The 27,868-nt window shown below is 40.7% G+C and overlaps 1 protein-coding gene across 1 annotated transcript in view; it reads right to left on the bottom strand.

Annotated features, from left to right (window-relative positions):
- The window catches only part of klhdc8b (kelch domain containing 8B), a 114,222-nt gene that overhangs the window by 12,677 nt on the left and 73,677 nt on the right, over positions 1-27,868 (bottom strand). Inside the window, exon 5 of the mRNA XM_031901184.1 lies at positions 12,878-12,979. Coding sequence (XP_031757044.1) covers positions 12,878-12,979 — 102 coding nt within the window. The remainder of the gene's footprint in view (positions 1-12,877; positions 12,980-27,868) is intronic.

Here is a 27,868-nt window from a genome sequence, read left to right as displayed (position 1 = left end):
TTTCTTGGTTAGCAGGAGTGCTGGAAATTGGCAGACGTAGGAGCCTTCAATGACAAAGTGAGAAAGGACATTTCATAAATAGATTTCTGCGTTACCGTTTCCGGGAATTTACCTTTTTACTTACCAAAGAGCTGGAGCACAATGTGCTTTTTTTGTAATGAAATGAGCGTAATGTGTTTAGAACAGTCCCATATCATATATTATTCAACAAAACCCTTTTTAACTAGTATTTTATTTAAAAATGTGACTATACATGTCAAGTACTTGAGTCCTGCCCAGCGCCTGGTACTTTACCACCCCCACCCAGTTTTGCACCCCGCCTTCTGTGCATGACCTGTATATCTGGGCCCCCCTTGCACCCAATAATTATATTGTGCCTATGGAACATCCTCAAAGAGGTTGATATTCAGTCAGGAAAAGGCTACTGATCCAAGTGTGCAGATGGCTAATGACTAGGTGCTTGTAGCAAGTAAGTTTAGAAGGAGAAGTTTGCAGTAAATTAGATTCATTAATGGGTTTAGAATTCCTGAAGTCTGGGGCTACACTTATGCTGGCCTAAACCATGAGCAGATTTATGGAGTTGCTCCTTCAGCAGACATACCCGTAGATTACTTTCAACTAGCAATTTGCTCAAATACATCAAGTCATGTCCTTCACTAGCTGATTGTGAGGTGATTATTTTGCTACTTGTGGTGATTCAGACATTTCTGGTCACAGAACCCAAGAAAATGAAGCTGTTATCAGTGTTAGAGTGGGGGGTCTAGGGGCCTTCAGAACTTGATCCAGCCTACACCTAACCCTCCCTTGGTTTGGAGCAGCAGACACGCCTCAGTGGGGGCCACAAATGCTGGGGCGTACAGGGTTTTTCCCGGTATCCCGCAAGTCTAGTCCGACCCTGGCTATTACACAACACTTTGATAAAAGCTAGTGAAAACAAAACCCGGAACAGATTATTTTAAAGTAAAAGTTCTGTTTCAGAAAACCAATGTTATATGACTCTTTAATGAAAGTGGGCTATACTGAATAATGGACTACACCAAGCACCATCCTCTTCATAGAACACCAGGTTAATTCACTTATCCAATGGCACAAAAGTCTTTAGCTGACAAAATAAGTATATACAAGTGGCGTGACATCAATCCAAGAGGTTAAGCGCCCAGTAAGACACAAGGATGTGAGCTCTGTAATCCTCTCTAAATCCCCTTTCTGATTGTTTTGCACATAACAGATTCCTGCAGTACATAAAAGTCAATGACAGCTGAATGCATGTTTAGTCTGAATTCTTTGTTTTCAAAAATATTTACTGAAAAGTACCCATCCCATAGTGCAACTGCATGTGACATTTTCCATCTGAATGATGCATACGTTTAACATAAATGGCCCAAAGTATGTGGGCACCAGGCTGTCCAACGTCTCATTCCCAAACCGAAGGTATTAATATGAAGTTGCTCCCCCAATTGCTGGTATCACAGCCTCTATTCTTCTGGGAAGGTTCCACTGGATTGTTGGTGGAAGTTGCTTCCATTTAGCCACAAGAACATTTGTGAAGTTGGACAGTGATGTTGGGGATCAGGCCTACAGTTAGGGTTGCAATCAATTCCACAGGGGGCCAGGGCACTGTTCAGGCCACTCAAGTTCACCACTTGCATCTCAGCAATGCCTTTCTTGTCCATGGGGGGATTATTGTGCTGAAAAGGAATGAACCTTCCCCAAGCTGTTATAGAAATGTAGGAAATGTCATTTACCATGTAGCTGTAAGGTTTGCTTTTAGATGTAGAAATCATATAGGATAATGGAGGACACCTGACAATGCAGGGCTTTGCTGCAAACTAGTGTTTATTAGTGTGCTCCACTACATGTTTCAAGCAAAGCCCTGTGGTTGTCTGGTTCCTTTACTGTTAACTAAAATTCCAACTGAGGAACTTAGGATCCCCTATGGGATGTTCAAATGTAGCCACTGCCCGGAGCCCTAACACCCACCCCTGAACCATTGAAATAGGGGTAAAGGACCTGTTATATAGAATGCTTGGGACCTGGGGTTTTCCAGATAAGGACTCCATAATTTGGATTAATTATATCTTAGTTGGGATCAAGTACAAGGTGCTGTTTTATTATTACAGAGAAAAGGGAATCATTTAACCATTAAATAAACCCAATAGGGCTGTTCTGCCCCCAATAAGGGGTAATAATATCTTTGTTGGGATCAAGTACAGGTTCTGTTTTATTATTACAGAGAAAAGGGAATCATTTAACCATTAAATAAACCCAATAGGGCTGTTCTGCCCCCAATAAGGGGTAATTATATATTAGTTGGGATCAAGTACAGGTACTGTTTTATTATTACAGAGAAAAGGGAATCATTTAACCATTAAATAAACCCAATAGGGCTGTTCTGCCCCCAATAAGGGGTAATTATATATTAGTTGGGATCAAGTACAGGTACTGTTTTATTATTACAGAGAAAAGGGAATCATTTAACCATTAAATAAACCCAATAGGACTGTTCTGCCCCCAATAAGGGGTAATTATATCTTAGTTGGGATCAAGTACAGGTACTGTTTTATTATTACAGAGAAAAGGGAATCATTTAACCATTAAATAAACCCAATAGGACTGTTCTGCCCCCAATAAGGGGTAATTATATCTTAGTTGGGATCAAGTACAGGTACTGTTTTATTATTACAGAGAAAAGGGAATCATTTAACCATGAAATAAACCCAATAGGGCTGTTCTGCCCCCAATAAGGGGTAATTATATCTTAGTTGGGATCAAGTACAGGTACTGTTTTATTATTACAGAGAAAAGGGAATCATTTAACCATTAAATAAACCCAATAGGGCTGTTCTGCCCCAATAAGGGGTAATTATATATTAGTTGGGATCAAGTACAGGTACTGTTTTATTATCAGAGAGAAAAGGGAATCATTTTTTAATAGGTGAATTATTTGCTTATAGTGGAGTCTATGGCAGATGACCTTCCCATAATTCAGAGATGTCTGGATAACAGGTTTCCGGATAAAAGGGCCTATACCTGTGTTGAGAATTCAGACTTTTTTTCCCACACTAGAACAAAATTGTTAAATCTGAAATGAATGAAATATTGATCATTTGTAAACCAGTCCTTATTTAGCTGGTGAGCCCTTCTTCATCCCGCAGAATCATTTTCACAAATTTACCAGCTCTAAACCTACAAAGGCAATTGATTTTTCTTTTTCAGAACTTGAATCTACATGAAAAAGAGATTGTTTTTTTTCTTCCTCATCTGTTTCAAAATAAAGCCATTCTCTGCGCTCCCACAAAAAACAAGACCCATTTAGTGATGTGATTGATAGAGGACCTGCTTTGAACACCTGCGCAAACAGTTTTTTGCTGTGTTGAGAAAATGAGAAATCAGGCATTTGAGGCCGCTCCAAATCCTGCATATATACATCTCATTTCCTGAGCCAGTGGGCATATCGCAGCTTGATCATTTACCCATGTAGGTTATGTCTATAAATATGCTAAATCCGCTGCAGCCACAGGCATTTCCTCCTTACCGGTAACTAATCTATTTTTAAGATAGTCAACCAAGGACATGTATGTCAGCATGGCACCCTGGCACATCAACATGACAAATCAGGTCAGGATCAGGTGGTTTTTCAGAACAATGGGTGAAATGCGTCAAATTATAGAGATGAATTCAACCATCGATATCCATAAATGGCCGTCTCATACTGATCAATGTTTTGCCAATTGCAGCTTTGAAATAAGCTTTAGGAAAGAGGCCCAGGGCAATAGAGATGTATTTGAATAAATTAGGACTATTTGCTTTATGTCCCTTGGGCTGCTGTTTGTGAGTAAATAAAGTATTACTGCCGCCATCTTTGGTCCCGGATTTGTGGGAAGGCCACAAAGGCCCTGGTCTATAATAGTAGAATTCTAGGGGCAGCAAGCTATGCAGGATATACCTGAAGTATTGCCAGTTGTGTGCAAGTTGTATACAGAAGAGGATGGGGGGGGTGCAAGGTGTGAGCAGTGGGAAGTGGCTGGGCCTAATGGTGCCACACCACCCTAAACATCTTCTTCGACAGTTGCCATATTGTCCTTCTGTCAATATCCTCCTCTTTCATTCCCTTACTCTTTGTAGGTTGAAAAAAGACACAGCCATTGAGTTTGCCCATCTTGTCTAAATTAAATCTGCCAAACTGCCGTTAAATGGGAAGCTATTATGTTGAAGACCCTAGGCCAGTGATCCCCAACCAGTGGCTCGGGGGCAACATGTTGCTCTCCAACCCCATGGATGTTGCTCTCAGTGCCCCCAAACCAGGGAGTTATTTTTGAATTTCTGACTTGGGGGCAAGTTTTGGTTGAATAAAAACAAGATTTATTACCAAATAAAGCCCCTGTAAGCTGATAGGGTGCATAGAGGCCCCTAATAGCCAATCTTAGCCCTTATTTGGCACCTCCATGAGCTTTTATGATGCTTGTGTTGCTCTCCAAGCCTTTTTACATCGTGTGGCTCACGAGTAAGAAAGGTTGGGGTTGGGGTTGGGGGAAAGCTCTTGCACAATGAGATAAGAGCTGGCCTATGGAAAAGGTCCCAAAGTCTTTGTGTTTTTACTACTCTGTAATGGGTCTTTCCACCGATTTTTATGACTTACCTACCTACTGTATATATTGTTGTCAAGGAAAGTTTGTTGCAAAGGTCAGGCCACTGTACCTGGTTTTGTGGTTTTTCGTGTCAGCAGGTGAATTTGTAAAACAAAGGGGAGAAGAAGGGAGTTTGCAGTATGGTGAACATGTAGTAGTGAGCAGAGCTACCGTAATTGTTTATATCCTTCATGTTTGTATCAGACAAAACTGCTCACATTTTAATACATCAGGGCCACAGGAATCTTTGCAATGTGCTGCTGGCATTGGGATCATGTGGTTGGAATAAGCAAACAGTTGATCTATGCTAGTCCAAGTGATCCCTCCCTTAATTGAATATGCAATGGTTATAATGTTAATTGTAGGTGTCTTGCTTGGTCCCTATTACTGTTACTTGAGTCTGGGAACAAGCCCTTAGCTTGGAAATCTACTACACGCAAGTTATTATTCTATCCATAAATTGTTGGCAGAGGCATTTTCCAAATGGAGTTCCTTAGCTGGGCAAGACATAATGCAAAAATAAGAATTAGATGGGGCACCTTTACTAAATACTTGTAAAGGATAACATTAAAATATTTTGGGAAATGTCAGGTTTAGTATTCAGCCCCCCAAAAAATCTGTGTTTAGGGCCAGGAGGCTGGAGTACTTCTATTGACGTGGCCTGCAGAGGTGCCAGTAGCTCTAGGGTTCCCCTGGGTCAATAGGTGCACAAGGAGGCGCATGAGGAGACGGGTGGCTGGACACACTGGTGTTAAATGCAATTACAGGGAAGAACAAGGAGTGTTTGGGGGCCTTTAAAGGAGAACTAAAGCTTAACTTAAGACGTAGGCAATGTACCCGTAAAAGGCAACCACAGGAATGATCTGTGCCTTCAGCGATGCTCATCACATACTCTGTGCTGTCACTTACCTAAGTTTAGTGACCCATCACATTATACTGTACATACAATAGGGCTGATTCACTAAAGGTCGATCATTTTTATTGCACTTTTTTTGCGTTAAAATTGACGCGAAAAAACCTGCGCGATTCGCCAAAGTATTATCACGTGCGTTAAGTCGCATATCGCATGCGTTAAAAGTCATGATATAAAGCTAATTGGTAATTAATTCAGACTCACATTACACCGCAACTCAGAAATCAGTGCAGTTACTATGAGAATTTAATAATCAGCCCTGTACCATCATCTGAGACAGGAGAACCTGATTTTTTCTTGATGATTAGTGGTGACCCCTAAGTTTATCTTCACAACAGCTACTCCAGAGCACACTGAGCATGTGCAGTGCCATTGACACTCCTAACAGAATACAAGATGGTGAGATCCTGTGACAACTGTCCTGGATAATTACTTCTATCAAGATGCTAAACCTTTAGGCCGAGGACTAACTTCAGTATATAAAATATATCATTTATAAGGTTAGGGTTTAACGAATGACATCAATGATTGTGTCCATTTTTCTGCATCTGCAATTGTGGCTTAACCCTAAGGTAAATTCACACTTACTAGACCCAAAGAAGCCAGAGGCCTTGCACCACCAGATGTGTTCCTTTTCTTGTTAGCATCCAACTTATTCAAGTAAGTGCCTCCTAAGACACAAGATCAATTGCTACCAAGCCTATGGGCAACAACCTACACCACTGCCAGCGCTGGTGCATACAAGGCTCACTCTAGGCCATTTCCAAAGTCACTAAATGATACATTATGGTAATAAAATGAAAAACAAAAATACAACAATCGTTCCATGAAATCCATAATCTCTGCAAAACATAATATCTAAGACTATCAATAGGTTTATTAGGAACATCCCAAGCATTGTATTGGCATTAGAAGGTGGGCTGGGGGCTATTGTGCCTATGCTCAGCAGCCAAGGCAAGGAATTTTGGCTTTGACAATCAAGATTTGTCAGAACTGTGAGCAATGAGAATGTTAAAAATAGATTGGTTTGCGTATTATTTATGCTCCAGAACACACTACATTTTTGCAGCCCTGATAATACATTCCCTTTAAACGTATTAATTAATCCTGAAGGATTTAGCCCGCAGATTAGCATATTTATGGAAGTATTTAAATCAAAGGATTATTATTGCATTTATTTCAGATGTGTCTTTTTCTTTCTCCTGTAGAAGTAGAATGTTTTTCTTTCTACAGATACATGAACATAGAATTCAAATCAGGTTTCACCAAGATAGAATCATTTCCGGCCCAGTTAAATGTTATTATAGATATAGAAATGTATTTCCTACTAAACACATAATGTTTATAATCACTAACCTCACAATAGTTCTGTGGCCAATAGAATAGTACTTTGCGCCAAAATTGTGTCTCTGAAAGTAGAGAATTTACTATAAAGTCGGCATTTTCCTTATTATGGTGCCATTGGTCCCAAAAACATTTGTGACAGAGTTAACCTCAAACAGGTGAACTTGATTTCTAATAAGCAATTGTAGGGACCCATAGGGTTAAGCTCCCTATGGCTTTACTTCCCTCCCTCTTCTTATCTGTACTGTTATTGGGCAGAGCCCTCTACACTCAGGTTACAGTTCTTAAGCTATCCTTAATAGGTTTAGCCCTGGTTGACCACTCCCCCTGCAGACTATATAGTGTCTTGTAAGGAGGAGTGTCTTCCTCTTTTGGCTGCATGCTGTGTCCTGGGCAGAGCTCTAACTGAGCCTGGACTGGACATAGGCCCAGAAGCCATTTTGTACCCTAGGGGACCTCATACCCTAGTGAAAGTTGGGGACAGGGCCCCATGAACGAGAATAAGCCAGCACAGTCAGTTCTATTTCATAGCACCCTCTAGAAGTGGTGAGCACAGTTAGTCTATTTAGCAAGGGCAGTCATTAGCCCCATCAAGGGAGTTGTTAAAGGGTTTAGCCTACCCCGGCTCTGTTTGCCTTTCTAAGGGACCAGTAGACACAGGATTCAGGTTAGTACTTTGCCTCTGAACCACCGTCTCTGGAGGAATCCGTTATAGAAAAGGTATTCACCTCGGGTATCCAGTTAATGCTCTGCATCTTCTCCAAGTTGGGCTATACTGTTTTCTTTAAGGTCACACCTGCTATTATCCATTGTGACCATATCTATATCTGCTGTGTCTGTGAGTATAATACCCTGCCTGCACTGTTCTATATGTGTATTGGAAATAAACCTGTATTATAGTTTATCATAAGAATCCTCTGGCGTCCATTTCTATTTATTGCACCACACTACCTCAGATAGTTGTAGTTAAACTACACCCTCAGCTCCATTATCTATCTTCCATTTAGCGGAGGCCCACTCCTTTGTATTAAGGTCGCATGTAACACATGCTCTATACCAATTACTAGCCTGGGTTTTGCCATATCCTAGCCAAACAAGTGTTACACAATAAAGAAACGGTCCGTGCTTACTGAAGAACACGTCCAGGTTCCCCATTCCGGATCAATAGCTATGAAAGTGGTTAAACCATATTAAAACTACAAGAAAAAGAAGAAATTCTCCACAAATATAAATCATGTTTTTATTATAAAGATCCAGTAGGGACATATGTTCCAATAGAAAACTAATAACAGGAAAAAAGAGGCTGATTAAATAAGGGGTCTGACAGTTCTGTGGGATGTTTCAGTAAAATGTTATACCAGGCAAGTTCTTTTGCCCATTTATTAAAATGGCCCTGGTTACAACTGTGCCAGAGCAGGTTAGGGCCTTCAAATACATTTTTGGGACATTGCCACCTGTTTTTATGCTTTACCAGCTGATGATGTAAGTAGGAAGGGGCGAGTTATGGCATCACAAGGGCAGAGTTATGATGTTGCAGGGCTGGGTTTGGGGTCATAGTTGCCAGTAAATTTGCAATACCACCCTTGGCTTTGGCTGGTATTTTACTGGCTCGGTTGGTGCAATGTTGGCCAGGTAGCAACATTATCTTCCCACTAAAGGGCATAGGAGCATGGCAAATCACCCAGTTTCAGATCTAGGAAAAATTGTGCCTCTATAAGGTAAATGAGAGGACAAGGGGCCTGGTGGTGATAAAATGTGGTGCAAATATCTTTTTTTTTATTCTTTTATAACAAACCGTGGGAAGTAGTAGTGGGCGAAATTATTCGGCAGGCATGGATTTGCTGCGAATTTCTGTGTTTCGCCATTGGCGGATTGTTTCGCGAAACGGGTGTCCAAATTCGCCTGGGAAAAATTTACAATGACAACAAAATTGTCATCTTCGTCAAAAAAAGTCGTCTGTGTCACAAAAAAAGCGCTGCAGTTTTTTTTGATGCGCAACATTTTTGCTGTTTTGCTAATTTTTCACCAGACAGAAAAATTAGCTCATCCCTAGTGGGATGGATTTGTGGGCAGGCCACAATGGCCCAGGCCTAGGGCAGCAAAGATCTGGGGGTGGCATCAGGCCCAGACTGGCAATCTGTGGGTTCTGGCAAATGCCAGAGGGGCTGCTGTAAGATGCCATAGACACTCACTTTTTATTGGGCTAGTGGGGGGGCTGTTTGGGCCTCTGTGTACTTGAAATGCCAGGGGCTATTTTGAAGCACACTTCAGACCTGTGTGGCATACCTCCCAATGGCTGCATCTACACCGGGGACTGAGTTTTTGACAGCTGTCAGAATTGACCCCCACCCAGTTGCCAGTGCAGCAGTAGCAAGGAGGTAAGGGCGAGCAGCAGCAAGGATGGGGTGCGAGAAGGTTCTCCAACCTTGGGGCCACCAGCTTTAAATCCGCCCCATGGGAAGAGCCCCAGTAGAACATTTAAGCCAGGGCCCATAAGTTCCTAGTTATATCACTATTTACAAAAGGCATGATAATGGCATCCTTCCACCATTGTTTTTGCTTGGATTAAACTACTACAATCTTATTCATTGTCATTTATTTTCCACTCTCTCATAATAACTCTTTTGTGTGGGAGGCTGCGACATGGCAAGCGTGACCCCTTCAAGGTGCGTTTTACAGGCGCAATCTCAATAAAGATGAAAAGCCGAGACGGAGAGATGAGTTTAATAAATGTCATTAAATTCAGCGTGCAAGTTAAAAATGGATATGTTGGTCCCATGATAAATTAGAAGATAATTGCGTAAATTGAATCGGATACACTGTTATTTTTATCCAAGAGACAAGTATTCATTATGCCATTTAGCAAGCCCAGAGCACTCCGTTAGGCAGGCCCAGAATCGCTGCTGCATATTTTAGGTTTCAGTGTGGATTTTAGAACCATTCTCAAGAGGTGTTGCTCGTGCAATATTGTTTCTAAATTGACTAGCAATAACAAAAACATCTTCCAAGGGATCGCCTTATTTTGGGGGTGGTTGCAGGAATACAGAGGGCTTGGTGGGGTGCAGACTGATGCACAGTTTATAGGTACAGGTATAGGACCCGTTATCCAGAATGCTCGGGACCAAGGTTATTCCGGAAAAGGGGTCTTTCCGTAATTCGGATCTCCATACCTTGTCTACTAAAAAATCAATAAAACATTAATTAAACCCAATAGGACTGTTCTGCCCCAATAAGGGGTAATTATATCTTAGTTGGGATCAAGTACAGGTACTGTTTTATTATTACAGAGAAAAGGGAATCATTTAACCATTAAATAAACCCAATAGGACTGTTCTGCCCCCAATAATGGGTAATTATATCTTACTTGGGATCAAGTACAGTATGGTTATATTCATGTTAGAAGTAAGTTTTAGATTTTTTTTTACCTTTCTCTTCTGCCCCTTTCCAGCCTTTAAAGGAGTGTCACTCACCCCAGCAGCCAACATATATTGCCTGCTGAGGCTACAATTTGATTGTTATATTTAAACAGGTATCCAGAATGCTTGGGACCTGTGGATTTCCGGATAAGGGGTCTTTCTATAATTTGGATCTCTATACCTAAAGTCTATTGAAAAAAAATATTTACCGGTAAATATTAATTAAACCCAATTGGATTGTTTTGCCTCCAATGGGGATTAATTATATCTTAGTTGGGATCAAGTACAGGTACTGTTTTATTATTACAGAGAAAAGGGAATCATTTAACCATTAAATAAACCCAATAGGGCTGTTCTGCCCCAATAAGGGGTAATTATATCTTAGTTGGGATCAAGTACAGGTACTGTTTTATTATTACAGAGAAAAGGGAATCATTTAACCATTAATTAAACCCAATAGGATTGTTCTGCCCCAATAAGGGGTAATTATATCTTAGTTGGGATCAAGTACAGGTACTGTTTTATTATTACAGAGAAAAGGGAATCATTTAACCATTAATTAAACCCAATAGGATTGTTCTGCCCCAATAAGGGGTAATTATATCTTAGTTGGGATCAAGTACAGGTACTGTTTTATTATTACAGAGAAAAGGGAATCATTTAACCATTAATTAAACCCAATAGGATTGTTCTGCCCCAATAAGGGGTAATTATATCTTAGTTGGGATCAAGTACAGGTACTGTTTTATTATTACAGAGAAAAGGGAATCATTTAACCATTAATTAAACCCAATAGGATTGTTCTGCCCCAATAAGGGGTAATTATATCTTAGTTGGGATCAAGTACAGGTACTGTTTTATTATTACAGAGAAAAAGGAATCATTTAACCATTAAATAAACCCAATAGGGCTGTTCTGCCCCCAATAAGGGGTAATTATATCTTAGTTGGGATCAAGTACAGGTACTGTTTTATTATTACAGAGAAAAGGGAATCATTTAACCATTAAATAAACCCAATAGGGCTGTTCTGCCCCCAATAAGGGGTAATTATATCTTAGTTGGGATCAAGTACAGGTACTGTTTTATTATTACAGAGAAAAGGGAATCATTTAACCATTAATTAAACCCAATAGGATTGTTCTGCCCCAATAAGGGGTAATTATATCTTAGTTGGGATCAAGTACAGGTGCTGTTTTATTATTACAGAGAAAAGGGAATCATTTAACCATTAATTAAACCCAATAGGATTGTTCTGCCCCAATAAGGGGTAATTATATCTTAGTTGGGATCAAGTACAGGTACTGTTTTATTATTACAGAGAAAAAGGGAATCATTTAACCATTAAATAAACCCAATAGGGCTGTTCTGCCCCCAATAAGGGGTAATTATATCTTAGTTGGGATCAAGTACAGGTACTGTTTTATTATTACAGAGAAAAGGGAATCATTTAACCATTAATTAAACCCAATAGGATTGTTCTGCCCCAATAAGGGGTAATTATATCTTAGTTGGGATCAAGTACAGGTACTGTTTTATTATTACAGAGAAAAGGGAATCATTTAACCATTAATTAAACCCAATAGGATTGTTCTGCCCCAATAAGGGGTAATTATATCTTAGTTGGGATCAAGTACAGGTACTGTTTTATTATTACAGAGAAAAGGGAATCATTTAACCATTAAATAAACCCAATAGGGCTGTTCTGCCCCCAATAAGGGGTAATTATATCTTAGTTGGGATCAAGTACAGGTACTGTTTTATTATTACAGAGAAAAGGGAATCATTTAACCATTAAATAAACCCAATAGGGCTGTTCTGCCCCCAATAAGGGGTAATTATATCTTAGTTGGGATCAAGTACAGGTACTGTTTTATTATTACAGAGAAAAGGGAATCATTTAACCATTAAATAAACCCAATAGGACTGTTCTGCCCCCAATAAGGAGTAATTATATCTTAGTTGGGATCAAGTACAGGTACTGTTTTATTATTACAGAGAAAAGGGAATCATTTAACCATTAAATAAACCCAATAGGGCTGTTCTGCCCCCAATAAGGGGTAATTATATCTTAGTTGGGATCAAGTACAGGTACTGTTTTATTATTACAGAGAAAAGGGAATCATTTAACCATTAAATAAACCCAATAGGGCTGTTCTGCCCCAATAAGGGGTAATTATATCTTAGTTGGGATCAAGTACAGGTACTGTTTTATTATTACAGAGAAAAGGGAATCATTTAACCATTAAATAAACCCAATAGGACTGTTCTGCCCCCAATGGGGATTAATTATATCTTAGTTGGGATCAAGTACAAGGTAGTATTCTATTTTAAATCAGAAAAAGGAAATTGTTTTTAAAGATTAGAATTATTTGCTTATAATGGAGTCTATAGGGATGGCCTTTCTGTAATTTTAATGATTTAGCTTTCCTTTAACAGAAAATAAAAGCACTTTAAACTGATTTACAGTTCAACATATGAGCCAACCTGATTAATCAATAACACCACATAATCTTTTTTATCACAGAATAATAGAGAACAGAGCTATGTAGAACAGACAGACAGATACAGGACGTACCTAGTCCTCCAGCTGCCACCACTCGTCCTCCTAAGTAACCGCTTACAAAGTCAGCTCTCTTTTCTCTCATTCTCATAGAGCGACCTGGTTTAGTCCAGATACCTGAAAGAAATAAAAAGAGAATGTTCATATCCTGTTGTCTTTTAAACTCACGGGATAAACCTTGTCCTTACCACCTGCCTAAGGGTAAATGGATAAGTAAACCTTTAAATTAAGTGCATATAAAATGAATGAGAGTTCTATTCTACGCACTTTTTCAATTTACATCCTTTATTTTGTTTTTAGATTCCAAGATATTGAGATAAATAAGTACTCTTAATATGAATGAATTTTGTTACAACGGCGCCACCTGCTGGGCAGTTTCTGACCATGATCCAGTCCAGGAGTTGTCAGGAGAAAGAAAGAGGGCTGGTCTGATGTTCTTCTAGTTAGGAACGATGTGAAAAGTATATTGAGGTTTCTAATGTGTTTCCCAACCAGAAGAACATCAGCCCAACCCTCTTTCTTTCTCCTGACGACTTCCTCGACTGGATCACGGTCAGAAACTGACCAGCAGGTGGCGCTGTTGTAACAAAATTCATTCATATTAACAGTACATATTTCCCTTAATATTCTGTAATTTAAAACAAAAAATAATGATTGTAAAATACAAAGAGGCTTAGAATTCTCAATTTTACCATCACTTGTTTTAAAGGTTTACTTACCCTTTATAGGAGAGCTCTACCCCAACACTGCTTTAGCACAGTGAAAGAAAATGTAGCTCTAAGGAGCTTTCCAATATATATTCATTTTCACTGATCTGTAAGTTATCCGTAGGCTGAGAATCTGCCCCGTGTGGCTGGGCCCTAGGCATCAATGTCCTATGTTGGAGCAACAGAGATACTGAGCTCCTTATCTGGGCCAGCTTTTGACTCCCTAGATCCCTATGTAACCCAGATGACTGTGCTGCCACTATCAAAGTAAATTCCTCTAGTCCTGAAAGATCAATGAGTTCCACGAACGACCTACCAAGCGGTGGGAGAGATATGCCAAGGCATCAATAGCCGAGTGTGCTTATCTCAAGGGCCCTCGGGAAGAACTAGCTCTAATCCCCTCTGCAGTGAGTCCAATTCAATCAACTGCCTTGGACTATGAAGTCCTCCTGTCAGTTGTCATGGAAATGGCAGCAATCGCTTTCTACCAGCTGTGAACACTGGCATAATCCCCCCCTCCCACTGCCTAACTTCAGGGTTTAGAGCTCTACCCTGTGGCTATGGGAGGGGGTCATAGAAATGTGGAGAAGGAAGGGCGGTGGCATCTGGACTCTGTGGATCACTTTCAAAAATTGCCACGCGGCTATTTCGTTATCACCCGGGCTGCAGACAGCGACTGAATGACACCAATAAACTGTCTGCCAGATTTGAAATGGAAGCTTTAAACGCTTCACTCGACCCTTTTCTGCCAAGTGACAATATGGCGAACATCTGCCATTGTATTGCGTTGCACTGTATTGATCCATTTATAGGCAGCCCGTCCTTCACCCAAAAAGTGCTTCAAGCATGATTAAAATGTAATTGTAAGCAATGTTTTAATGTAGCAGAAACCAGCTGACCTGGAGGGGAACAGACGTCTGCTACATTGCTTCAAGAGTCAGAACCAGGATGTGACATAATGCAAAATAAAAGTTTTTCATTAACTTTGTAACATGTTTGTGTGCCCCCAACAATACTCCATACTACATATTGAGAATTAGCAAGATCAACTCATCATAAATACATGGCAGCTGGACTATTGCTGTAGATCACAGGGCAAGACATTTTTTGGCTCTGACTGATGCCCCAAAAAGAAGTCAGAGAAGGAATCGAATAAAAATGTTGTCCACCTTTGCATTAACTTTTAGTTTGATGTATTTGGTCTTCATTTTTTATTATCTGAAGTTTTTTTCACTTATTTCACTTTTTGTTCAGTGGCTTTCCAATCTGGTGTTTCAGCAGCTCTGGTTTCTAGGGTCCAAATTACCTTAGCAACCAGGGAGTGGTTTGAAGGAGAGATTGGTATATAAATAGGAGAAGACCTGAATAGAAATAAAAGTAATAAAATGTAACAATAAAATTGGAGCCTCGAGTACAGGTATGGGACCTGTTATCCAGAATGCTCTGGGACCTGGGGTTTTCCGGATAAGGGATATTTCTGTAATTTGGATCTCCATAACTTAAGTCTGTTAAAAAATATTTAAATATTGAATTAACCCAATAGGACAGTTCTGCCCCCAATAAGGGGTAATTATATCTTAGTTGGGATCAAGTACAGGTACTGTTTTATTATTACAGAGAAAAGGGAATCATTTAACCATTAAATAAACCCAATAGGGCTGTTCTGCCCCAATAAGGGGTAATTATATCTTAGTTGGGATCAAGTACAGATACTGTTTTATTATTACAGAGAAAAGGGAATCATTTAACCATTAAATAAACCCAATAGGGCTGTTCTGCCCCCAATAAGGGGTAATTATATCTTAGTTGGGATCAAGTACAGGTACTGTTTTATTATTACAGAGAAAAGGGAATCATTTAACCATTAAATAAACCCAATAGGGCTGTTCTGCCCCCAATAAGGGGTAATTATATCTTAGTTGGGATCAAGTACAGATACTGTTTTATTATTACAGAGAAAAGGGAATCATTTAACCATGAAATAAACCCAATAGGGCTGTTCTGCCCCCAATAAGGGGTAATTATATCTTAGTTGGGATCAAGTACAGATACTGTTTTATTATTACAGAGAAAAGGGAATCATTTAACCATGAAATAAACCCAATAGGGCTGTTCTGCCCCAATAAGGGGTAATTATATCTTAGTTGGGATCAAGTACAGGTACTGTTTTATTATTACAGAGAAAAGGGAATCATTTAACCATGAAATAAACCCAATAGGGCTGTTCTGCCCCCAATAAGGGGTAATTATATCTTAGTTGGGATCAAGTACAGGTACTGTTTTATTATTACAGAGAAAAGGGAATCATTTAACCATTAAATAAACCCAATAGGGCTGTTCTGCCCCCAATAAGGGGTAATTATATCTTAGTTGGGATCAAGTACAGGTACTGTTTTATTATTACAGAGAAAAAGGAAATCCGTTTTAAAATTCTGAATTATTTGATTAAAATGCAGTCTATGGGAGACAGTCTTTCGGTAATTCGGAACTTTCTGGATAACGGGTTTCCGGATTAGGGATCCCATACCTGTAATAATAGTTTTTTGACTGTTGGGGTCAGTGACCCCCATTTAAACATTTGAAAAAATCAAAAGAAGAAGGCAAATTATTAAATAGCTATAATAAAATAATAATGAAGACCAAAGCCAAAATAAGAAGCCAGAGGCCGAATTTACACTGTTGTAGTAGATACCAATGGACTGGGCACTTTTTTGGAGCCCACTGAGCTAAAAAATATCTCTTTAATTTCTGGGCCACTTAACTGATTCTGCCCACTTGCCACTGGGTGCAAGTAATATAGTTTTATGGTTATATTGTAAAGGTGCCCATACATGTTAAGAATCACTTGCTTGGCGAGATCGCCAAGCGAGCGGATCTTCACCCAATATCCCCACCTACGTGTGGGCAATATCGGGGAGCATGTAGGCTAATTCGGTCATTTGGCCCTGGGGCCAAAACGCTCGGTTGGGGGACCACATCAAGGAGCCGATGCGGTCCCCGATCCGACTAGATTTTCTAACCTGCCCAATCGAGATCTGGCCGATTTCAGGCCAGATGCCGGTCGGTAGTGCCCATACACGGGCCGATTAGCTGCCGAATCGCTCTAAGGGCCCGAGATCGGCAGCTAGAATCGGCCCGTGTATGGGGATTAGGTTTCTCCAACCCCCAAGAACAAGATCGCTTAGAGCAGTGCTTGTCAACTGGGGTGTTTCAAGAGGGATATGTAATAACAGCACCAAGATTTGCTACAGTTCTAGTAACCCATAGCAACCATTCAGTAGTTACTATTTATTGGTCGCCCGTTTGAAAGCAAACACTCAATTGGTACTAAACGCAATGCATACACTGTAGGCCTGACACAGAAACGTCTCTCCCTATCTGCCAAGTTGCCAAGCAAAAAGGGCCCCAGGGCCCACCCCTCCTTTTCTTTTACCCATTTCTATTGACTCAGCCCCCACCAGGGCACAATGACTAAACAGTTCTATGGAAACAGACAGCACAAACCCAGGGAACAATAACAGTAATACATTTCACTCAATAAGAACATAACTAAAAACTCAACAAAGGCAACTAACCCACAGTGCTGTGTAATATTACAGGGAGTATATGAATAATATTTGCAGAGTATACCCCAGCCTGGCAAGGCATCAGGGTTATAGGATTTTACACAGTAGGAGGTTAGGAAAGATGATATTGTTAGAGAATAATGCTCAGCTACAATGGCTCCAGATTCTAAATCTTCAGCTCTCGTCTAACGTCTACTCTTATATCTCACACTATTGCCCTAGTAATAAATATTATGATCGCTGTTTATTTCTTTCTACTAAATTGTTAGCTGCATCCCTGGCTTCCCATTTAAGTATTATTAATTATATCTCAAAATAATGCATGATGTGATCTAAAGAGCGCACTAGAAAGAAACTATAACCATTTTGCTAAAAGGTTGCTTTTAAAAAAATAGTAACCCCCCTCCCCCAAAATAAATGAATGTGTTTTAAAGTAATTCAAATATAATGTACTGTTTCCCTACACTGGTTGTGAGTTGTGTGTTTGCTTCAGAAACCCTACAATGGTTTTATATAAATAAGCTGCTGTGTAGCCATGGGGGCAGCCATTCAAGCTCAAAAGAAGGAGAAAACGCACTAATAAATAGCAGATAATAGATAAGCTCTGCATGATACAATGGTGTTTTACAGAGTTTATGTTATCTGCTATGTAACCTGTGCCATTTAGCCCAATTTCACTTTAAATAGCAACTCCCACGGTTACACAGCAGCTTAATTATATAAAATATAGTAGGGTTTCTAAAACAAACACACATTATTTGCCAGTGCAGGGCAACAGTACATTATATATTTATTTACTTTGATACATTCTCTTTTTTGCCATTAGTCTTACTTAATGATTCTCCAGAACCTCCACAGTGCAACATATGGGCAACAATATCCAGCTGGGCCCCAAGGACAGAGGTGTGAAATGCAGACGGAGGTGCAGTAGCGGATTCAGACCCATCCAGCAGTTTGGAGACAAATGATACAGTACTTATTGCTCTTTAAGTTCCAATGAGGTTTTTGAGAGGCAGATCCCTCAGCAGCCCTTCTCAACAGCACTTTCTTCTGAACAGCAAGTTTCTTCCGTATTTAAAACTGCCTTCATTGGCACAGTCAGATCATACACAGACAGATAAGCTGCCAAATTGGTCTAAAGGGCCTGAGTCAGCAGTTTAAATCTGCCCCTGTATATGGCCATATTTACTCCTCTGTGGTAAATGTGGTCTACAGGCAGAACAAAGATCCTCTGATTTATTAGGGGATCTAAAGCTGGCCATACATTGAAAGATCCGGACTGTTCTGTCCCCAATAAGGGGTAATTATATCTTAGTTGGGATCAAGTAAAGGTACTGTTTTATTATTACAGAGAAAAGGGAATCATTTAACCATTAAATAAACCCAATAGGGCTGTTCTGCCCCCAATAAGGGGTAATTATATCTTAGTTGGGATCAAGTACAGGTACTGTTTTATTATTACAGAGAAAAGGGAATCATTTAACCATTAAATAAACCCAATAGGGCTGTTCTGCCCCCAATAAGGGGTAATTATATCTTAGTTGGGATCAAGTACAGGTACTGTTTTATTATTACAGAGAAAAGGGAATTATTTAACCATTAAATAAACCCAATAGGGCTGTTCTGCCCCCAATAAGGGGTAATTATATCTTAGTTGGGATCAAGTACAGGTACTGTTTTATTATTACAGAGAAAAGGGAATCATTTAACCATTAAATAAACCCAATAGGGCTGTTCTGCCCCCAATAAGGGGTAATAATATCTTAGTTGGGATCAAGTACAGGTACTGTTTTATTATTACAGAGAAAAGGGAATTATTTAACCATTAAATAAACCCAATAGGGCTGTTCTGCCCCCAATAAGGGGTAATTATATCTTAGTTGGGATCAAGTACAGGTACTGTTTTATTATTACAGAGAAAAGGGAATCATTTAACCATTAAATAAACCCAATAGGGCTGTTCTGCCCCCAATAAGGGGTAATTATATCTTAGTTGGGATCAAGTACAGGTACTGTTTTATTATTACAGAGAAAAGGGAATCATTTAACCATTAAATAAACCCAATAGGGCTGTTCTGCCCCCAATAAGGGGTAATTATATCTTAGTTGGGATCAAGTACAGGTACTGTTTTATTATTACAGAGAAAAGGGAATCATTTAACCATTAAATAAACCCAATAGGGCTGTTCTGCCCCCAATAAGGGGTAATTATATCTTAGTTGGGATCAAGTACAGGTACTGTTTTATTATTACAGAGAAATAGATTTTAAAAATTAAAATTTTAATTATTTGCTGATAATGGTCTATGGGAGATGGCCTTCCCATAATTCAGAGCCTTCTGGATAACAGGTTTCTGGATCCAATACCTGTACTGTAATAACCACCAGTTCTACCAACTCCATGCAAAATTGTAGCCCTATCAACCTAGTGCTGCTATGGCATCTTAACTTAGCACTACAGCATACATGGATACTGGATTTTATGGGGTGTTTTGGGGGTTAAATATCCTTCTCGGCCTGCACTTCCATCTCATTTTATTGTATTGGAAAGATGCAACTTTTTGCAGGAGCTATTTCTGTCTTGGAATGGCCCATCGGGATACCAGGAGAACTCTGCGGTGTAAGTGTGATTACCAAATATAATTTGGTAGAGCAATGCTCCCTGGACAAAATACTCTGATGGGAGAGTAATGATTAATTGCAGTAGATACAATGCAATTAACTGCACTAAACTGGGCAAGCAGGGGTTAACAGTAACTACACACGATTTTAATGCCCCCTTATATTTCATTGGGTTAATATAATGAGTTCCCCCAACATCTAGCAAAGTGAAAGTAAAGTATACTTAATAACAGGGTGTGTGTCCCCTTTAATTCCTTGGTGCTCTCTCCTTTATGATATGGTTGAGTGTGATTTTTATTGACTCGCGGTAACTTTATAGAAAGATATAAATATAAATCTCCTCCTGTAAGAAGCCTTGCTAAGCCCGCCACATCATGATGGTTCGCCTAATATAAATCAAACACCATTATTCTCCCTCTGTATCAGCACAAAGTACTGATCTGCGCTCAGGACGGCACCGAGCCACTTTGAAGATGGATTCTGTCCATGATATTTATTCAGAGCGGCGGTGAGGAGCTGACAGCTGGTGAATGGCAGGGAGAACGGGGGAGAAATATGGAAATGATATTCAAATGTTAGCTGATTATCACAGAATCAATCAGATTCCCGTGTCCTCCTAGGGATGATTTCCAGCTGCAATAATTCAAATTATAAGGCAAGGATGATAAGTGTCATAATAACTATAGGAGAGTTTTATTTGGTGCTTAGAATAAGGCAGTTGAGGGCAGAACTATTCAACATTATACTTTCATATCAGTCCCTGTCCTACAGAGCTAACACTCTAGTCTCCTATTGCACATACTAATGCCATGCATATAAAGGCTCATTGGTAAAGCAAAGAGAGGCATTATTTTTGCACACCTTGCACTTCCATTTGCCTATTCTTTACATTAGGAAATATCTATGGTTTCTGTTATTTCTGGCACTAAACAAAAATATGAAGCCAGTTTCACTTTAGTAACTTCCTGTCACCTCCTGATCCCAACGAACTGTAAAGGAACTGATAAGACTAATTACCAGTCCACTGCGAAGCCCCTAATAATGAGCTGCTCAAAGGCGCCTGCTTAGGTAAGATAAAGCTTTATTTGTTCAAAGGTAGATAGGGAGCTCTGAACAAATTACCCTGCTTATAAAGGAAGGGGAACACGGGTTCAGTGAACATATCGCAAGTTTTAAATGAGTGCTTTATAATGGCAAAGAAATAGGGAAATAAGGATTCTTTAAAATGAAAACAATAGCTAGAATGTAATTTCAACACAAGTCCTATTTATTGGGTTCATTTTTAGCAAAGCTGTTTTTATTAGGTGTACACTGTCCCTTTAACTAGGACACACACACACACACACACACACAATATATCAAGTGAGTCAGGACACTTCAGTAGAGGTAGAGCAAGCCTATTGTTGGGGGTCTCCATGGTGAATTTGGGCAGAGGGAAGGTTATCTAATAGAGAAAACATTTTGGTGCTGGGGCCTAGCAACAGAAGGGCATTAGAAAAGTTGTTGTGACTTATCACCACGTGTGTTCGCCCTAAGGTAATAGTTCATCACTGCTTTATGTAATGCCCTTGCATTACATAAAGGGCATTACATAAACCAGTGATGAACTATTACCTAAGGGCGAAGACCGCAAAGTCACAACAACTTTTATAATAACCTATGGCAGGAAAGTCGCCGAAACCGACTTTTTAAAAAGTTACAGCGATTATTCGCTTTGTGTGTCTTTGCCCTAATAATTACTCTTAATAATGGTTACACAATATAATATGCACTTTGTATAACAGGGAAGAATTGTGATACAAAGTGCATATAATATTGTGTAGCTATTACACTGTGATACTTATGGTCCAGGTTGAATGTCCTTTCTCCATTTTTCCCACCTACTAGTGAAGCGCAGGTCAGGAAAAACTCAACCTTAACCTGCAAAACCTTAACCCTCACCTGACTCACAAGATGTACCGTATCCATGTCTACCTGCTCTGTATGCACTGAGTGCACCTCCATGAGAGAGAATCTTCTGGAGGGGAGTAGGGGTGTACTTGCCCAGTCTGACCTGCACCCGAATATGCAATGGTTGCTCAAATTTCAATCCAAACCCGACCTGTGGGTACCATGGGTTTGGGGGTCAACCCACACATCCCTACTACCCTTTGTAGGGTGCAAACATACCAGCCACACGTGTAATGCGTAAGGCCTTTTCCCCAATCTGCCCCTAGCAGGCTGCAAACTTCCCAGCTACAAAAAGGTTTTACATTGCAGAAGCCTATAATGTTCTGCCTTCCCTGCTCAGCAGTTCTGTTTCTAGGGAGAGCAATACCGAGATATGTGCACTGCTTTATAGCTGGAAGCCTACTGTATCTGATAAACAGGCAGGTTTTAATGTTTGTGATAAAACTAAAAAAAAAATCTAAATGTTGTTAGAGCTGCTGGTGGAACATGATATGACTCACGGCTCAGGAGGTATTTAAACGAGAAAGAAACTCATGCATTAACCATAGTGCCCCCTCTCCCCATCTATACCAATGAGACTCCCTGGAATGGCTATGTTATACCTGTACTGGTTTTCTGGGCCCCACAAAGCAGATAGTTCTTCATATGTCAGAAGAAGATAATGTCATGGCACAAAGGTCACATGCTGATCTTGAAGAAACCCCTGAGATTACAGGAACATTCTTTAATATGATGATGATGGTGTATTGATATAACAGAGGCACAACTGTTGCCCCATAGGGACACCTCTTCTGCCTACTGCTAGTTCTGGCCATGCACAGGGTGTTTAGGGAGCTACCCCCTTGTCTGGAGGTCCAGGGTTTCTCTGTGTCAATAAGTGCAACTGTTCTCAGGCCCGGATTTGTGGCGAGGCCGCAAAGGCCCGGGCCTAGAGCGGCACAAATTTAGGGGCGTCTGGGTTTGATATCTGGTGCTGACTGTTCTGGATTCTAAATGGGAGTCTGGAAGGACTGAGTGGTGCCAAGTACAACTATACAAAAATGCAAGTAAGTTTAATGAATGGGGTTTTATGTGCTTTGTGGGACTGCAAGCGCACTTGCGGCTGTAAATGAGCCCTATAATATACAGGGTTGTCCTACAGGCAGGTTAGGGGCTACTGAGAGCCATTGCTCACCCTTATTGTTACCACATAGCATCTGTTATTGATATTATATTCGAGTGCATATTGACAGATCAATTGGAAAGTGTAATTTCGGATTTACGTACATCTCCTCACCCCAGCCCCTTGCCTGCGTTGGTTGCTTCCGTCATGCCCAGTGTCCGACACCAGCAATTATGAAAATCCATCTCCGGCGTTTTTCTTCCAAGATTGCCACAGCCGCACACATACTGTACATCCGATATCTCAGTCACTGTCAGTGATTGATCTGCACATTTGAGGTCTCGCAGCCGGAGAGATAATTGCTATTTCCCGCTCTGCCCTGGGTCTCCGAACATCAAATTACACCGAGAGCTTGTGAGCCCACAACTTGTTATTAAGGAACAACAGTTTTGCCTTCTAATAGAAACACCGCGCAATATAATTCCGATAATAGAAGATGAAATATACAACTTACAAAATGAATTCTGCTTCCATGTATCTTTTTTTCTCTGTAGAGTCAATAAACCACCAAACAGCGGGATGAAGAGATAGCAATCGGTGTCGGTAAATTACCTCGTCTTCTGAGATTATCAAAGCCAGCCAATCATCAGAAAATAAATTGGTTCTTTGGAAGAAGCCTTGGATGGGGGTTTGTATGGGGCAACCTATGTGAAGCAGACCAAGCATGTACTCCCTGTATAACAAGGAATGTATAATGAGTTGGGGGGGGGGGGGTCCATATGTGATAGTAGAATTATGTATTGTATAGTAACCTGCTGAGTTTGACATGGGGTGGATGAATACTACTCCTTTATGCTTCTCCTATTTCATTTGGCGCTGGTGGCACAATGGTTATCATTACTGGGGTCCTGGGTTCCATTCCAGCTCTATCTGCAAGGAATTTGTATGTTCTCTTGTGCCTTTGTGGGTTTCCTCTAGATATTTTGACTTCCTTCCGCACTCCAAAAATATGCACCGTGGTGATCTGTTTCCTGATAGAAGTGACCCTAGTGGGAGTGAATGCGATAGGGATCTTAGATTGTTAGATTGTCCACTGGGGCAGGTACTGATGAGAATAATATATAATCTCTGCAGAGGAAAAGGGGCATCACAACAGTGTGCTGGGCCCCTGCAAAAAAATCTTTGTAGGGGCCCGGCTTGAACAGCAGCCCCTGCACAGCCCTTCCTCCGCCTGCTTGTGCCCCCAGTCCTCCAAAGAGGGGTAGGTAAGAGAGCAACTGGGAATTGGGGATTTTTAAGAACTATAGAGGAAGCAGAACCCGCAGTCCACCCCCCCTGCCACCGTGACCATGGGGTCTGTTGGTGTTGAATGATGGATGGGGTGTGTGGTACTGCAAGGGGAGGGGTACTTTTGCAGTGGCTGGTGAGATGGGTAAGGTTGGTGGCAAAATACTAATATACATGAAAGAACATATGCTCATAAGTCAAAGTCCATTTGATTCTCACCCATAGTGTAGATGGGCCCGGGTGCTCATGCCCCAGACCTTCAGTTTGAGGGAGCCATTTAGGAAATCCAAAATATAGAAAGGCAGGCACTCCGGAAATAAATGAAAAAAGTATTCAGCAGTAGCTCAGAAAATAATGTAAAATCAACATAATGCTACCAAGCCTGTGTTGGTGGCAACCAGGACAGTGGACCCTTCAGATCTTTGGTGGTACCCCAGATCGACACTGCTTATATACACATGTACACACAGAGCACATAAAATGATTACAATAGGCCAGGGCTACCTATAACATAAGGTCCCCATACATGGGCCGATTGTAGCTGCTGATATCGGTCCCTTGGACCGATTTGGCAGCTTATCGGACTGTGTAGGGACAGGAACGAGGGACATGTCCGACCGATATCTGGCCTGAAATTGGGCAGATATTGATTGGGCAGGTTAAAACATTTAGTCGGAACCAACTGCCCCATTGCCTACATGTTCTCCGATATCGGCCACACGTAGGCCTCGCCTCGCCAAGCAAGCGGATCTTCACGTGTATGGGCACCTTTAGCTAGCTACACATTAATTCTATCAATTGGCCTGGGCTGCCACTTCAGAAGATTTTATCAGTTTTACATTTTTTAGATCAACAACAGATATCTCCCCAAAAATACTGATTTTATCTCTCTGGAGATCCAGGGGGGGGGGGGTCCCTGTTTAGTGCACCCCATTGCCTTATGTAGGCTTCGGAAGACATTGTTTCTGGCAAACTGGTTAATGCTTGATATGCAACAGTGATTGGTTGAAGGGAGACAGGACACACAGATGAATTCTGAAGTGCTGTCCACTAATTGGTTGGGTATGCTTGCTAAAATATATGCACTAAAACAATAAAAGAAGCTCAGGTATAGGCAGCTACGGTACATTATAATATCAAACAGTGAAAATGTTCTTGGTGATGAGGAATCTGTGATAAGAAAAAATTGTTCCACTTAGTTCAGAATTGCATGGAAAGCAGTCACATTGAAAAGTATCATTTAATTGGTGCCAGAGTTAACCTTGTCTCCTTGCCACTCACACAAAAGCCCCTAACCAGCCGAGAGCCTGACCTGACTGTGAGATAGAAACATTCCAAGCGAGAGACGGAACAACCACCGGCGCTGTAGTATCTGCAAGGAATTACACTAGACATTTCCCCAAATTTTAGAAATAATTATATTCTGCCTCGTGTAGTTTTGGCAGAGAAAGTGCTAAAATGGTCTCATCCCATGTGATCTGACAAGTACTTTTTAAGGAAATTCTCAAGATTTTTTTTTTGGTAAGCCACATAAGCATGAAAAAAGTTCTTTGGGGATGCCAAATAAGGGCTGTGATTGGCTATTTGGTAGCCCCATGTGAACAGCTAGCCTGCAGGAGGCTCTGCTTGGAGTAAAACTGTTTCTCTGTGCTACCAAAAATGCCAGAAATGTAAAAATGGGCACCTACTTTGGGGCCTCTGGGGGCAACATCAAAGGGGTTGGTGAGTAACATGTTGCCCCCGAGCCACTGGTTGGGGATCACTGGTCTAGAGAAACAGAAATTGTAATGACTGGTGGTCCTTTATGCACATCTAAATGCCATAGCAAGACAGTTCTCCCCCAGGTCTGTGATCCTGTGGGCTGATTAACTGGAGTACAGTACAGGCATCACGAATGGGCACCTTAAGCAATATGACTGTATGATAGTATTTACATGTATGTGCAGAGATGGATACATTTCCTACAGGTAACACTACATAGTAGTTGTATGCAGGCTTGCAGTGGGTCGCAGGTGGGCCGGGCGTTGGATATAACTATTTCCAGAGCCTTCCCTTCTGGTGGTTTCAACCCTTCAGGTGGCCCGGTCCCCCAACCCCTCCAAAAGAGGGTCCTATCCTGTTCATCTTTGTTTTCAAGGGAGGTGGTGGGTTTAAATCTTGGGAGAACAGTATGTCAAGTAGGGTATGGGCTGGGAAAGGATGGGTAAGGGTTGAGTACGGGTCATGAAATTGCCCACCTACGCATCACTGCTACCAAGCTTGCAATAAGCCATGTAAGTGCATGAGTGAGAATGAAGAAATCTATTTAATTAAACAACAGATACAGTATAAGTACTGTACATACCCCAATTTATACTCTCAGCTATCTACAAAGGAATTTATAGAGTGGGAATATAAGGTACTTATATATATTACTTACCTTATATTTCCACTCTATAAATTCCTTCTTCAATTGCTGCTTCCAGCTGGCAGTCAGGGCATTAGGTTTGTTGTACCAAGGTGCCTGATTAATAGCCCTGTTCTTCTGATTAAACGTTATGTTAGTTCTGATTGAACTATGATTTCAAATGATCGTTGCTATAAATAATGTAATGATGGGAGATGTTTGCTCCAAGGCAAGCTCTACGCTCGGTGGCATCTACAGACAAATGATCTTTTTTCCTTCACTCAGAATAAGAATCAACTCTTATTGGTGGCACTAATAGAACAACATGACTATTTCATAGCCACCCTGGGCAACAAACACATCCGGTCTGCATAAATACCATTTGTAACGATATGGCACATGTGTATAAACTGGGCAGCTCTAATAGATGCTCTAAGACAGATGTTTATCTGTTCAATATTCAACTTTAATGGAACACTGCCATGAAATACACATTTATGTGTATATGTAAAGCTTTACTACCATCGGGTGCATTTGTATAGTGCAATATAAGGGTTGTACTTGCTGTTAGAAAACTAATCCAGGGGCAGATTTCAATAGGGTGCACCCCTAGGCACACTTGTATCTCCAACCCCCACCCGTAACTACTGGTCTCACCCAACCTGCCACTCATGCCATCAATTTCCCTCTTCTAAACCAATCCCTTGCTCCCCAATGCAGATACAGCCAGTGGGTGGCATGCCATCTCTAAACATTTGCTGCCCCAGGTCCAGGCCTTTGTGGCCTTCTTACAAGCCCTGGTCTGAGCAAGCCTTCTGGTATATCAAAAATACTTAACCTAATGCTCAGAACCCAAAGTCAAGATGAATTTCTCCAAAATTCTGTTTTATTTTTTTTTGTCGTAGACAGCAATAAGCATAATAAGGTACTTAAATTGTTCCATATCAATTTGTAGGTCACCAGCCTGACCCTCATTCTTAATCTGGGTCCCCTGGGAAAAAGAACAATGTGGCTTGTGCTAAGTACCAGGATGCCTTGAGCCTTATTGAACCTTATACATCCAAGCTGAAGTTATTGGGTTCATGGTTATTCATGGTCTGGGATCTGGCTGGGACCTCCTTAGCTCATCACGAGGTTACATAATAAATTAGCCCGAAATCTATCTCGATAGCTATAGTAAAACTCATGATACTTTGCCATACTGCTCATGTAGCACTTATTCCTGGGCCTGACGTGGTGATTATGTATTTATCAGGGTACATAAATGTCTTTTTGGCTATGGTCCTTCAACGGATTTTTATGGCCCCCAGTGTGCTCAGAGGCTCCATAGACTTCACAATATGATATCAACTTTTTAACTGAATCTGGCCCAACATGCTGTATGAGA

The sequence above is a fragment of the Xenopus tropicalis genome, chromosome 4, assembly GCF_000004195.4.
Source record: "Xenopus tropicalis strain Nigerian chromosome 4, UCB_Xtro_10.0, whole genome shotgun sequence".
Lineage (NCBI taxonomy): Eukaryota > Metazoa > Chordata > Amphibia > Anura > Pipidae > Xenopus > Xenopus tropicalis.
Note: the sequence above shows the minus strand (reverse complement) of the source record. Positions and strands in the feature narration are given on the sequence as shown.